Here is a 15,587-nt window from a genome sequence, read left to right as displayed (position 1 = left end):
AAAAGCGATTCAAAGCATCGATCATTTCAGAGGCGTTTCAAGACCCGGAGAATTTGCATTTGACTGGCATGATCTTTATTATGACTCTGTCTTGTATGGCCTAGTGGACCGTGCGTGTGCACTATGGTACTGTATTTCAAATTTATTTTGCGTTCGAATCTCGACTAGTACCGTTACTGTTTAACATCATTTTAGCATCATTTTTGTAACACTGTAAAACAATAATTCATATTTTCACAGTACTGTGATGGGTTTAGGTTTTGGATAGACGTTAATAAAATACAATGGGAAATTTAATTAATAATATAAATAATTATTGTTAACTTCTGGCCACAACTGTATCTGATCTAGTAACAACCCTGTTTTATGAACAAAACAATACAAATTTATCTACAAGTTGTTTATTCAGATGTCAGAGCAATGTTGAAACAAAACGATACAATAACAAAGCATTACCAACTGGTATTAAAGCATTTCAAAACAATTGTGTCAGGCTGGATTCGAACCCATTATTCCCGCATGGTAGTCACAAACTCTAACCGCTCGACTAAACCATTTTCAGATTCTAGGCTACAAAGTGGGGTTTGATACCTCAATTTGCTCAACTGTTCTTTGCTGAAGCTGTTTCAGTGAAATACAAATAAAATGACCACTAGGTGTCACCGTAGAGTGGTGTTTCGAAACGTTTCGAAGCTTCGACACATTTGCTTCGATAGTTTCAGTGTTTCACGAAGCCTCGCTTTGCCCACCACTAGTTGAGACAAAGGCTGTATGAGATGGTCAACAGCATCAACAGAACGTTAACAAATTCAAGCTCCTAATCAACAAATAATGCTTAAAGGATTAAACAAAGCATATTCTTAAAGTCTCACAAAAGAGCCTCCACACACACAAAAACACACGGATCCATTGGAGACATGCTGCTTAAATGCCCACGACTTCACTCGTCCTCCAATCACTGAGTGGTTCATAAGTGACAGCAGGTGACGTTCATTATCTCAAAAAAAAAAGAGAAAGAAAGAAAGAAAGAAAATACAAAACAGAAACAAATACGTCCTGGGACGTAACACTAAAGTTTGCCTGAATTAAATCTGTGAATATCCAGATGCTGTGTAGTTTATGACGTCAATGAAATCCTACTGGATTTGACATCACGCTGCTTTGTTTACTGCAGTAACCAAGGCATCGCTGCTGTTAATTATGTTGTTCTATAGGGGCCAACTTGCTGAATTATTTGGATTTAATAGATTTGTATTGAGTATATGAATAATGTTTTAGTTTTGGACTAATTTCTCACGTTAATATTTAGTAAATATAAGTTAAAATCTCTCCAGTGTTTACGGTTGAAACCCAAAGGGGTTATAAAGTCTCAAAATGTATGAAAAGAGTCTTAAAAAAGGTCTTAAAATGTATTGAATTTCACTCTCTGATTCCTGTATATACTCTGAAGAAAACATAGTTTGAGTCTTACTACTTCCACCTTTTACATTTAATGTGTTACCGGTTTCCAGGTAATTATTTTTTGTGAAATTCACCAGTGAATATTGCACAAATAATGTATTCAATGAAAGATTTCTGATTGAATTCATTTAAAATCAAATCAAAATAGGGCTGAAAAAAGGTTTTACACCAAAAATATGAAGCAGGAACTGTTTTAATATTATTGTTGTTAATAATAAATGTTTCCTAAGCAGCAAATCAGCTTCTTAAGATGATTTCTGAAAGATCTTGTGACATCTGGCGTAATGATGCTGAAAATGCATCTTAACCCTTTAACTACCCCACCAAGAAATAAATGTTGGGATTGCATTTCTTAACTCCTAATGCCGCTAGTTAACACACTCAATGCATTTTTTTAACACATCCCATAATTTCTCAAATATCAGCCTCTACCAAATGATTAATATGTCGATTTATGGTAAAAGTAGTGGAGTTGATACATATACTATGAAAAATCTGAAAATACGAAGTGTAAGAGCAATTTATTTTTAAAAATATGTTCAAAATAAAGCATTTTTAAATACTAAATCACCTTTAGGGCTTCATGGTGGGGTAGCACGATCACCTCACAGCAAGAAGGTCACTGGTTTGAGTCTCGGCTGGGTCAGTTGGCATTTCTGTGTGGAGTTTGCATGTTCTCCCCGTGTGGCCGCTTCTTGCTGTGAGGTGATTGTGCAACCAACTGCGCCCCTGTGGTGGCCTAAAGGTGATTTAGTGTTCAAAAATGTTTTATTGTGAATATTTTTCACAAAATACATTACTCTTACACTTTTCAGAGTTTTCATATACTGTATGTATTGTTGGATTGTGATATTCTGTGCATGCAGAAATCACATTTAGTAGTAAGATCTGTTCTGTTCTGAATAAGTATCAGCAAAGCCCATTGAAGGCTAACCTGAAATCAGCTTAAAAAGCTGGGAAGGAGACTAAAAGCCGCTATTTGATTGGCTAAGGTATGCTTCACGTGACCACTTTAGCGTTACAGGTTTTCCAATGGTAAGTAATATAGACGTTCATCTCCCGTATAAGGAAGCATCTGTTCTGGGTTTGTAGACACACAGCGCCCCCTGCTGGACTACTGAGAGAATATAGGGGTTTGCTAAATAGTGTGATGGAAAACCTCTGCAAATCTACATTTTTATTTATTTATTCATTCATTCATTTTCTTGTTGGCTTAATCCCTTTATTAATCCAGGGTCGCCACAGCGGAATGAACCGTGAATTTATCCAGCAAGTTTTTATGCAGCGGATGCCCTTCCAGCCGCAACCCATCTCTGGGAATTTATTTATTTATTTTATTTATTTATTTATTTATTTATTTATTTATTTATTTATTTATTTATTTATTTATTTAAATAAATGTTTTTTTATGATTCAGCAAATGACAAATGCTTAAGGAAGTTTTTGTGTCGTCTTTTTTTTAAGCAATATTAGTAATAAAATACTATACATATACAGTTCAAGGCAAAATTATCAGGCCTTCTGTGAAATGTTAATTATTTTTTAAAGATTTCCCAAGTGCTGTCCAACAGAGAATAGACATTTTCATGGGAGATTTTATTCCTCATTTTCTTGAGATTAGCTGGAATAAGCTGTTTTAATTTATTATTTATTTATTTAATTCATTTTTAAAAGCATAGTCCAGCCAAAACTTTGCTCACGAAAAATTAGGTCATCATTTACTCCGACTTCACCTACTCCAAACCTTTTTTGAGTTTATTGTGTCTGTTGAACACAAAAGAAGTTATTTTGAAGAATGTTGGAAATAGGGCTGCACAATAGATCGTTTCAGCATCGATATTGAAACGGGATCATTCGCAGTAGTCGCATCACAAGATATGCAATGAGTCTGGATAAAAAAAACAACAACATTTATTCAGGTAAAAGAAATTGTACCATTCGTAACATTAATAACCATTTATTTTAATGAATTATTTTTATTATTCAGTTTCTGTACTGGATTACTAAACGGTATTTACGATATTAAACGGTATTTATCTCTGCTTTTAGATTATTTATTAGATTTTAAGCAGATTCTCCTCTACAGAATCATCCCAATCATTCATTCATTCGCCACAGTGGAATGAACCACCAACTATTCCAGCATGTACATTTTACCTAGTGGACTCCCTTCCAGCCGCAGCCCAGAACTGGGAAACACCCATACACTCTCATACACTATGGGATTTAGTTAATCCATATTACCTATAATGCGTGTGTTTGGACTGTGGTGGATACCGGAGCACCCAGAAAAACCCATGCCAACACGGGGAGAACATGCAAACTCATTATTAGAAGTTAATTACCAAAACTATTATGTTTAAAAAATGTGTAACAGGACTTGGGAAATATATATTTAAAAAACCTAATTTCACAGAAGATAACTGGATCTTAATCTGGATTTGTGTTGAAATTACTCATTTTAGAAGTAATAAAACACATTCGTTAGAGTGTACCATATGTGATGTTGGGTTTTAATAATGTGTGAGCTGCATCATGTCTCTCACTTTGCTAAAACCAGCAGAAACATACTGTCTGGTACATACAATAATTCGGTGATGGTCTCCTTCAGGCGCGTGAAGACATTATCCAGATGCTTCAGTCCGAGCGAGCGAGACCTGCGGTTCTGGAGGCTCATTACGGCTCCGCAGCTCCAGCTAAAGCTCTTCAGGCTCTGCAGAGAGACAGTCTGATGAGCAGCAGCGACACCAGCAGAGACGACGTCTATGAAATTCCCATGATCGAGGTGAACCAATGCATCTGCATACTTGTGAACATTCTGCCTGCTTAATTTGATTGTTTTTTTAACTGTTGGACCTTCAAGACCAAAAAGCCTTCATTGAAACCCATTAAAAACTGCAATATCTCAGTGCCATTAAAGCAAAACGTCATGCATTTATTGTTAACAAACTTCCGTTTGCTTGGCAGTTCTTCAGAATTGTAACTATTTAACCCTTTAACAGATATTGTAATCACCTGGGGTGGTTTCCCAAACAATAACATGGCTCGCGGCTGAACTATCATAATACGATGCATCATTTGGGAAAAGAACGTTGTTGTAACGAGTGTTGTAGTTGCTCTGCCGTAGATCTAACATTTGATCCATGTTAGTTATTAAGTTTGCCATGCAGTTTGCGAATATTCGCTGGAACGATGGATTTATTAACTAAATTAACTGTTAATTAATAAACTATGTTTGTAATGGCGGAACTTGCGGCCTTTGTTGGCTAACGATGGTTTTTGGAAACCCTGCCCTGCTGAAAAAAACAGCTTAAACCAGCCTAGGCTGGTTGGCTGGTTTTAGCTGGTAGACCAGGCTGGTTTTAGAGGGGTTTTGGTCATTTCCAGGCTGGTTTCCAGCCATTTCCAGCCTGGTCTTAGGTGGTCAGGCTGGGAGATGACCAGCTAAAACCAGCTTGACCAGCCTAGCCAGGCTGTGAGCCCAGCCAAAACCAGCTATATCCAGCTTAAACCAGGTCAAGCTGGATTTAGCTGGTCATTTTCCAGCCTGACCAGCTAAGACCAGGCTGGAAATGGCTGGAAACCAGCCTGGAAATGGCCAAAACCCCTCTAAAACCAGCCTGGCCGATTTTTTTTTCAGCAGGGTGACCTTTTGCTTTATCATTAAAACTAAAAAAATAAATTAATTAATTAATCAAACTAATTAAAAAACAATGTACTTCAAGAAACTAGTCACACGTGTTTCTTAGAGTGCATGTAAAAGGGTTAACATTTTTATAGACATTTACAGTATTTTGCCATTCTTTTCTCAGTATTTTATTCAGGAGCAAATAATTACTTCTGTTTCCTTAATATACATTTACATTTACATTTACATTTAGTCATTTAGCAGACGCTTTTATCCAAAGCGACTTACAAATGAGGACAAGGAAGCAATTTACACAACCAAGAGCAACAATGAATAAGTACTAAAGGCAAGTTTCAGGTCTGTAAAGTCTAAGAAGGGAAGTGTTAGTAGTTTTTTTTTTTTTTTTTTTTTTTTTTTTTTTTTTTTGTACAATTAGTGTGATATTCAAAGAGGCAATTGCAGCTTAGGAAGTGAAGTGAAGTGAAGTGAAGTGAAGTGGATATACGTATATAGTGGCATTATGTAAACGTAATTTATGTAGTTTAAATAAATGTAATTTAAAGGATTAAATTCATCATGACTTATTGCATTTAAATTACATTAATTGCATTTGTCTGATAATATTGTTTTCTTCAGGAGAAAGTCTTATTTGTTTTGTTTCCGCTAGAATAAAAGCAGTTTTTATAAAAAAAAAAAATAAAATAAAAAAAAACATTATAAGGTTTAAATTATTAAGCTATATATTAGCTTTAAGCTATATATTTTCCATAGTCTACAGAACAAACCATCGTTATACAATACCTTGCCTAATTACCCTAACCTGCCTAGCTAACCTAGTTAAGCCTTTAAATGTCACTTTAAGCTGTATAGAAGTGTCTTGAAGAATATCTAGTCAAATATTATGTACTGTCATCATGGCAAAGATAAAATAAATCAGTTATTAGAAATGAGTTATTAAAACTAGTATGTTTAGAAATGTGCTGAAAAAAAATCTTCTCTCCGTTAAACAGAAATTGGGGGGAAAAATTAACGGGATTATAATGCAGGGGGGCTAATAATTCTGACTACAACTGTACACAATATGCATTTATTTATGAAATGTATTTATGATTATTTATTTATGTATTTATGATAAATTTGCACAGCACACACGTTATGTAGAAAATTATTATTTTACAAGTGATTAATCATACTTAATGGTTTGACAGCACTAGAATACCTTTTTGACGCCTTTTTGTCCTCCATAAGCTTATTTTTAAAAAATATATGATACAGTAGGCAAAAATTTTAGCCCTCCTGTATTTCCCCCCCAATTTCTCTAAAGAATAACTCATTTCAAATAATTGATTTCTTTTATCTTTGCCATGATGACAGTTCAATTCAGTTCAGCTATATTTGTACAGCGCTTTTACAATTTAGATTGTGTCAAAGCAGCTTCACATAAATGGTCATAGTAACTGGATCAGGGTAGTTCAGTTTTCAGTGTTTAAGTTCAGTTCAGTTTAGCTCAGTTCAGTGTGGTTTAAATCATTACTGAGAGTCCAAACACTGAAGAGCAATAGTAATTAATATTTTACTAGACAGTAAATAATGTTTTACTAGCTATATTTCAAGATACTAGTATTCAGCTTAAAGTCACATTTAAAGGCTTAACAAGGTTAATTAGGCAGGTTAAGGTAATTAGGCAAGTCAATGTATAACTGGTTTGTTCTGTAGGCAATCGAAACAAATATTGCATAAGAGGGCTAATAATACTGCCCCTAAAATGGCTTTTAAAAATTAAAAACTGCTTTTATTCTAGCCAAAATAAAACAAATAAGACTTTCTCCAGAAGAAAAAATATTATCGGAAATACTGCGAAAAATTCCTTGTTCAGTTAATTAAACATCATTTGGGAAATATTTGAAAACGAAAAGGAAATTCACAGGAGGGCAAATAACTATATATTTAATTTCTAAATCATTTAGAGCTGTGTTTACAGTGCAGATTATGACACATCATTGTGAAAGGTGAAAGGATTAGTGGGGATTGTGTGTTTTCAGCTGGACCGTCTGGAGGAGAAGCACAGAGAGACGTACAGACGGATGCTGGAGCAGCTGCTGTTGGCAGAGAAATGCCACCGCCGCACCGTCACCGACCTGGACAACGAGAAGCGCAAACACGTCGACTTCATGAACAAAAGTGACGATTTCACCAACCTGCTGGAGCAGGAGAGAGAGAGGTGAGGACACCCGCTTAACATAGGGAAACAATTAATGTCAAAAGAGGAAAATGTGCTCATAATTGTTGGAAAATAATGACTGGATCTTTTTCTGCGTGTCCCAAATGAAGTAGGGTTGGTCAATGTCGACCAATTTGGCATTATTACGATGTCTAATGTGAAACGATGGACGATGGCATATAGCAGGGGTGGCCAACCCTGTTCCTGGAGAGCCACCTTCCTGCAAATTTCAGTTGCTACCCATATCAAACACACCTGCCTGTAATTATCACGTTGTGTTCAGGTCCTAATTAATTGGTTCAGGTGTGTTTGATATGGGTAGCAACTGAAATCTGCAGGACGGTGGCTCTCCAGGAACAGGGTTGGCCACCCCTGGCATATAGGCATATAGGCTGTGGTGAAGTAATTATTTATAAATAATTAATTAATTCATAATGAATTCATTATTTGTAGCCCACCGTTTCAACTACCTGACCCGCATGGTCTTAGTTTTACCCATAAACAAATCATAAATAAATAAAGGTAAGTTGCATGCAAATTACCACCTGTCAATCACTTTTTCTGTGGGAGGTTGGTCGGCAAAAAAGCTGCACAACCAACAGTATCTGAGGTTTTCACTAAAACTACTAAGTACAAGTGTGAAAGTGAAAGACTCAAGCGCTGTACTGACGCTGTGACACGCTACCTGATAGATTCAAAAGGCCGAAGAGTCGTTAGATAGAGACACAACGTTTAACAACTATAGTGAGGCGCCATCCAGCGGTACATCCTTGATAAACTGTCTGACGTGCACTGCTCTTCTGGAGCTCAGACGAGCGCATGACAGTGTGTGTGGCTGCGTGTGTGTGTGTGGCGCTGTGTGTGGTCACGTGATGTGTGTTTTCAGCAGACGGAGGGCTGTTCAGAATTGCTAGGTAAAACATGGTGTGGATGTGGATCATTTTCGTTCTAAAATGCCATTTTAATACTAAGACGTATTAGTGTAAACGGCGCCTGAGTGTGTATTTTTTGCGAGGCGAGGCGGAGTGTGATCTATTACTAAAGTGTGAGTAAATATATTAGTTAGGCGTTAATTATTAGCTTAAGCATGTTATTGGGACGTTATTCTAATTTACTAACAGTTAATCAATTAAAAACAGCTGCAACTTTAGAATAACGTCCCAATATCATATATACACTATTAACTGATACTTAACAAGTCTTTATTAAGTTATTTACTAACCGCTTGTTCATGATCTATTACTAATTTATTAGGTATAGTTATAAATCATTAAAATATAGATAAGTCATTTACAACTTGTTAACTAACAGCTTGTAAGTTATCTATTAGCCATCTATAAGGCACAATTATAAATAATTAACAAACTATTAACTTTTATTTAACAAGTCATTTATAACTTGTTAACTAACAGTTTATTAATGGTCTATTAACTAGTTATAACGGATAGTTATTCTAAAGTGTTACCGTTGTTCCTAACTTGAATAGGTTTTGTCGGGTAGTGCATACTGTCTATTAAATTTGATCAGTTTTTGCTATTTTAATACTTATTTACGTTAAATGTTAATGAGAAATGCTGCTTTGATGACTAGCTAAAATGAAATATTATATTTATAGTATATTGTTATCATTTCTAAAATGTTTTTTTTTCTATAAGTAAAATTATAAATGGCTTTAATGTCACTTTTAATCATTTAAGTATTACTTCTCTTTAAAGAAAGTTTAAACTCAAGAAAACCCAATGTTTTATTTATTTTACAAAATGTTTTTACCGCATATATTAATACTGTTAAATAATTTTACTTCATACATCATGATGGTGAAAGAGTCATGCTTTTATTTATTATTTTACTTCATTTACCAAATATCCCATAAAGAAAAACGGATAAGGGTGACGCAGTAGGTAGTGCTGTCGCCTCACAGAAAGAAGGTCACTGGTTCGAGCCTCGGCTGGGTCAGTTGGCGTTTCTGTGTTGAGTTTGAAGGGTCTCCCTGTATTTGCGTGGGTTTCCTCCGGGTGCTCCGGTTTCCCCCACAAGTTTTATTTATTTTAATTTTTTTTATTGAGCATAATTATTTAACTGCACATCAGGAGATCGCTGTTATCCATTAAAGACTTGGCTGTTAACCCCCCTGAACAACCCACAAAACTAACCAAGAGCGCAGACACAATGATGCCCACTCTCGCACTCGGTCAGCGGGCGATTGGCAAGCTGAAATGATGGTGGCGCTGCCTTGATAAGAGCGGAGGGGTGCTGCTATACCACCCTAACAAAGTGTTCCTCTAATACATCTGTGTCTCCCACAGACACAGATACTACTCCAGACAGTAAAGTGTCACCCACAATTGAGGCAACTCTCTCCTCAAAGGGTGTTAGTTCAGCATCCCCTGTTCCTCCGCCTGTTCGCTCCACACTTTGACTGTGCGCCGCTGTTCTCTACTTAACCTGCACCTTTACATCAGACCATTTCTTTTTTAATTCACTCACAGTGCGATGTTCAGACCCCACTGCGTTAACCACAACAGCTAAACTCTCCCACTCTATTTGTTTCTTTTGTTATTAATTCCAGAGGACAAGCTTGTAAATAACACAGTTTTTCTCCGGTCTACCTCTGATAGGAGCACCTCCAATTCACACTCTGTGTAGTTTCTCTTCTTGCTTGCTTTTGCCATTGCTTTTTTGTTTGGTTTTGCCAAAGTGGAGTCATTAGCATATTCATACGGGGTAGGAGGCAGAGAGGGGTTTTGCATTCGTGCATGTGCGCTCAATTTCACATTAAGTCGGATGTACAAAGAGAATATGCGTGGGATTCTGCGTACGCAGTGTTTCATACATCTGGGGCCTCATGTACGAAGACTTGCGTGGAAATCTTACTAAAACATTGCGTACGCACAAAGCTGTAAATGTGCGTACGCAGAAAAAAATTCAGATGTATGAAACACTGCGTACGCCGAATCTCACGCATATTCTTTTGTACATCCGAATGAACGTGAAACTGAGCGCAACATGCACGAGCACAAAACCCCTCCCTGCCTCCTCCCCCGTATGAATATGCTAATGACTATGCTAATGGCAAAACCCAACGAAAAAGCAACGGCAAAATCAAACAAAAAGAGAAACTTTGAACAGAATGTGAATTGGAGGTGCTGCTTTCGGAGGTAGAACGGAGAAAAGCGGTGTTATTTGCAAGTTTGTTCTCCGGAATTAACAACAAAAGAAAAAAATAGAGTGGGAGAGTTTAGCTGATACGGTTAACACAGTTGGGTCTGAACATCGCACTGAGTGCATTTAAAAAAGAAATAGTGTGGTTTATATCTGTAAACTGTTGCAGTACCCTTAGCAGTCTCAGTGGCGCACCTCATAAGAAGCATATGATCATATACTGACTCGTTCGAGCACAAACTCGGTTCGAATCCAGCGTCTGATGAATTCTTTCTTCTTTTTTTCCCGCTACATATCAGATTTTGCCCACTATTTATCACGAGAAAGACAAGTAGGAATCATTAATAAGTTTGTGCATCATATTTTATTTGCACATTTATTGAATGGAAATGTTTCTGATTCACGCATGCAAATTTATCTTCAGATAGTGTCTTTATAGCAATGTGCGTGCAGTAGATAGCTCAGATTACATTGGGAAAACAGGCGACCGCTGCAAACTGTGCTTTAATGTTTGGCTACTCAACTGTATGGTATGGAAATCTTACATACCTACTATATGAACCTGTCTCATACAGCTGCCATTGCAAGGCTCAGACACTTTGTAGAGAAGAATTTAACACAACTGCCTCTAGGAGTCGCCAATGGAAATAAAACAGACACGCACAAAAAATGTGCGTACGCCTGCCAGAAAGCTGCCGTGAAGCTGCGCACATTCCCACGTTCAGTTCATTGTTAGTAAATCCAAACGTGAGCGATTCTGAGCGTGAAACCTGGCGTACGCAAAGTTTTTGTGCGTACGCAGCGTTGATACATGACGCCCCTGATCTTTTTACTGCGTATGCACATTTAAAACTTTGTCTGACACAATGTTTTAGTATTAATTCAGCGCAAGTCTTCGTACATGAAGCGCCAGAAGTGTTTCTTGAGCATCAGCTCACCATATCAGAATGATTATTAAAGGATCCTGTGGCATTGAAGACTGGAGTAATGATGATGAATATGCAGCTTAGATTCACAGAAGTACATTTATTATTAAATAGTTCTTTTAATTCGCAATGATATTTAATGTGTGTGTGTGTACTTGTTTTTGTGACATATCAGGACACAAATCTGTATCAGGACATGGGTATGACAGGTATTACAAAAAGGTGGTGAAATATGAGGACATTGGTGACGTCCTCGTTTCTCAAAAAGCTTATAAATCCTACAGGATGAGTTTAAGTGAGTTTAATAAGAGAGTAGAGCTGCACACAGTCTCCTGTGATGGTCGGGTTTAGGGGCAGGGTGGGGTGAGGTGAGGTGAGGGCAATATAATATACGGTTTGGACAGTATAAAATGAATGGAAATAATGTCTCCACTATTCACAAAAACAAACGTGTGTGTGTGTGTATGTGTGTGTGCGCGCGCGCATGTGAATGTGTGTATGGGTGTTTCCCAGTACGGGGTTGCTGCTGGAAGGGCTTCCGCTGCGTAAAAAACATATGCTGGAATAGTTGGTGGTTCATTCGCTGTGGTGACCTCTAATAAATATTGGACTAAGCCGAAGGAAAATGAATGAATGAATATTTTTTTTCCCTCAAAACAACCTGCGCACATGCAGATGATGTATTAAACAAGCAACGCATTTATCTTTGAAAAATCAGGTGACTCATAACTACAAAATCCAAACAATTTCAGATAAAGACAAAGAGACCATTGATTTTCTGATAAGACCCTCATAGTAGTCGACCTCAGTCATGCTTCCCTGATGTCCCGTTTGCCACCCTGAACAACATTTTAAACGTATTAATGACAATGTTTGAATTGAACTGTACAGTGTATTTCCACATTTGTCTCTAAAGTGCTTTGTGAGTGCATTTTAAGATAGTTATGTCTTTATATTTCCTATTTACTGTTGAAGTCAGAATTATTAGTATTATTTTTCTTTTTTAAATATTTTCCAAATTATGTTTAACAGAGCAAGGAAATTTTCACAGTATTTCCTGTAATATTTTTTGTTTTTGAGAATGTCTTATTTGTTTATATGTTATTATTGTTTTATTTTGTATGGAATAAAAGCCATTTACATTTTTTAAATAGCCATTTCAACGTGAAAATGATTAAAATTAACCCCTTTAAGCAATATATTTTTCGATAGTCTTCAGAACAAACCACTGTTATACAATAACTTGCCTAATTACCCAAACCTCCCTAGTTAACCTAATTAACCTAGTTAAGCCTTTAAATGTCACTTTAGGCTGTATAGAAGTGTCTTAAAAAGAAAATAATTCTGACTTCTTCTGTATATTTTTATATTTATATATTTCTTATATATAACCATGGCAAATTCTAAAGTTACTTTTATTCAACCAGCAAGTTTTTTATTTTTGACCAGAAATGATTCAGGCTTCTTTTAAAAGATAATAAAGTGATGTAAAAGAGGCACCATTGTGGCATCAATTTATTTCTTTTATATATGTATTTAATATTATTATTATTAATTAATAATATTACACTATAAATACTATTAATTTAATATTTTTTTATTGTATTTTAAACCATACCTGCGTAAGTAAAACTCGAGTCATGACCAATCTGTAAAATAGTATTTATATTATACACAGTTGAAGTCAGAATTATTAGCCCCCCTTTAAATTTATTTGTTTTTTATATATTTTCCAAATGATGTTTAACAGAGCAAGGAAATTTCCACAGTATGTCTGATAATATTTTTTTTTCTGAAGAAAGTCTTATTTGTTTTATTTTGGCTGGAATAAAAGCAGTTTTGAATTTTTTAAAAAACATTTTAAGGTCAAAATTATTAGCCCCTTTAAGCTATATATTTTTCAATAGTCTACAGAACAAACCATTGTTATACAATAACTTGCCTAATTACCCTAACCTGCCTAGTTAACCTAGCTAAGCCTTTAAATGCCACTTTAAACTGTATAGAAGTGTCTTGAAAAATATCTAGTCAAATATTATTTACTGTCATCATGGCAAAGATAAAATAAATCAATAAATCAATTTCAACTATTTCCTAAGTGTTTAACAGTTTTTCTCAAGACATTTTGAACAACATAACCAGTTTTTGTCTTTTGCGTGATTACCGTATACACAGTATTATACTAGTTTAAAGGCTTAACTAGATTAATTAGGTTAATTAGGCAAATAATGGTAATTAGGCAAGTCGGTGTATAAAGTGGCTTGTTCTGTGGACGGTGAAAGAAAATTATTCTTAAGGAGGCTAATAAAAATGACCTTAATTATTTTTTTTTTATTAAATCTTTTATTCCAGCCAGACTAAAACAAACAAGACGTCCTCCAAAAGAAAAAAATATATATAACAGGAAATACTGTGAAAGTCTGCACTCTGTTAAACGTCACTTGGGAAATGTTTAAAAAAGAATTAAACTTTCACAGGAGGGTTAATAATAATGTTGCCTTCAACTGTATGTTGATTGCAGTGGCAGCGTTCAGTCGTAAACTCTGCACTTATCAGGCTGATCTGCTCTCCTGGCTGCGTGTTTGCACATTCCTCCATAATTCCCTCATTTCTGAGATTCACAGCAGGTGAGGTCAGGCCACCTGGGACTGAGAGCAGGCCCGATGGAGGGGGAATCCCGTCAGGAATATAAAACTGCTGGAAACATCCTCAAATTACCCCCCTCGCTTTCACACCACATTTACACTTTGCTGTTATTTTCCTCTGGAAGTCCCACATTTGAGAACGACTGAAATCTGAAGAGCACAACTTTTGTTCTTTGATTGGCATTTAGGCCAGACATTAATTATTTTAGCATCGACATATGTGTCGTGTTTCAAGAATATGAAAAACAAGTGCTTTCCTAATGCATATCACCTTATTATAAAGGGCACATAGTTGACCCCTTTTTTAAGATGTAATATTAATATTATGGTTTAGATATATACACTAGATATCGCATTGGGACCCTGAGCATGCGTCAATAGCGCCGCCACATTGGTACAGTGCTCCCAGGACAAGTGTCATTCAACCGCACTAGTCAGGACAGTGTTATTACGTGAAGATGCGGGACTTTAGCGCCGTCTACGGGTGTAGTAACGAGCAAACAAAGAAAACAAAGCACAAAGGCAGAACATTTCATAGGTAAGATTAAGTTTTTTCTGTTTTTGTATGTTCTGAACTTTTGTGCTAATCAGGTAACGTTATTGATGATAATACAGTCACTTACTGCATTCACCATAAGGCAAAGCAGCTCCAACTCGCATTAAATACTCGGCTTATGCTAGTTTTGTTGAATAAAATCAGCAAACAATGCAAAAGAAATATGACAACGAGATGCTGCGCTGCCAGAAACCTGTATTATTGTCAGCTCGTGAACGAGTCGTTCATAACGGAGATTCATTCACAAACGAATCGCTCTCTCCGTCAGTATGAGAAGTGAAAGCAGGAGAGGAGCTGTGTTTCAGGACACGGACTAGATCCAATTTAACAGGGAGGGTGAATAGTACATTTCTGTTCACACAAACTCAAGCTTTTTGTCAGGAATGCCAGTGCGATCACTGATCCGTCAATGTAGAAAAGTGATGTAAAATTAAAATTTTCGTAATTAGAAAAAAAATTGCATACTGACCTCCGGGAAAACTCCCGATCACAGATATACGTGAATATGTGTATATCTCTGGCTTTGGATGGCCACATTCCTCCACTGTACCTTGGTCCCACATTCATTTCAAAGAAGCGCTACCCTGTTTCAAGATGGCGGCTCTATTGACGCATTCCTTCCAATAGACAACAACAGGGTAGGCAACATCTAATGTATATATATATCTATGTTCTGAGTGTGCCAGTTTAGGTTCAGTTTAAAACACAGTTCAGATGTTTTTATTATAATGTGTTAAAACGTGTCATGTTGGGGGCGTGTACAAAGGTCAGTGTTTTAGGGGTGTGTTGCTTCACATGAAAATTAGTTTCGACTTCACACCCAACGTAACAAGGGGGCGGAGCCAAGAGCTCTACCGCTCTGTGTTTGCAACAGACAGGCAGACAGAGAGAAGCAACATGAGTGAGAGGATCAGCATTCAGTCGTACATGTACAACTCGGACACAGACTAAGCAGAGAGTACACAATCATGTGTCTTTGTATAATTTT

At 36.4% G+C, this 15,587-nt stretch overlaps 2 protein-coding genes across 10 annotated transcripts in view; one reads left to right on the top strand and one right to left on the bottom strand.

The window, feature by feature from the left end:
• The window catches only part of filip1b (filamin A interacting protein 1b), a 97,416-nt gene that overhangs the window by 53,243 nt on the left and 28,586 nt on the right, over nt 1-15,587 (top strand). For all 9 annotated transcript variants that reach the window (XR_012396146.1, XM_073933754.1, XM_073933755.1 and 6 more), the window contains 2 exons: nt 4,073-4,246; nt 7,132-7,310. Coding sequence is in view for 8 of the 9 variants with exons in the window: in XM_073933754.1 (XP_073789855.1) it covers nt 4,073-4,246; nt 7,132-7,310 (353 nt within the window). In the remaining variant the exon portion in view is untranslated. The remainder of the gene's footprint in view (nt 1-4,072; nt 4,247-7,131; nt 7,311-15,587) is intronic.
• LOC141379466 (uncharacterized) overlaps nt 5,515-15,587 on the bottom strand; it is a 275,167-nt gene continuing 265,094 nt past the window's right edge. The window contains exon 2 of the mRNA XM_073933765.1: nt 5,515-5,541. The gene's annotated coding sequence lies outside the window, so the exon portion shown is untranslated. The remainder of the gene's footprint in view (nt 5,542-15,587) is intronic.

Source organism: Danio rerio, chromosome 20 (genome assembly GCF_049306965.1).
Source record: "Danio rerio strain Tuebingen ecotype United States chromosome 20, GRCz12tu, whole genome shotgun sequence".
NCBI lineage: Eukaryota > Metazoa > Chordata > Actinopteri > Cypriniformes > Danionidae > Danio > Danio rerio.
This window is presented reverse-complemented; position numbering and strand designations above follow the sequence as displayed.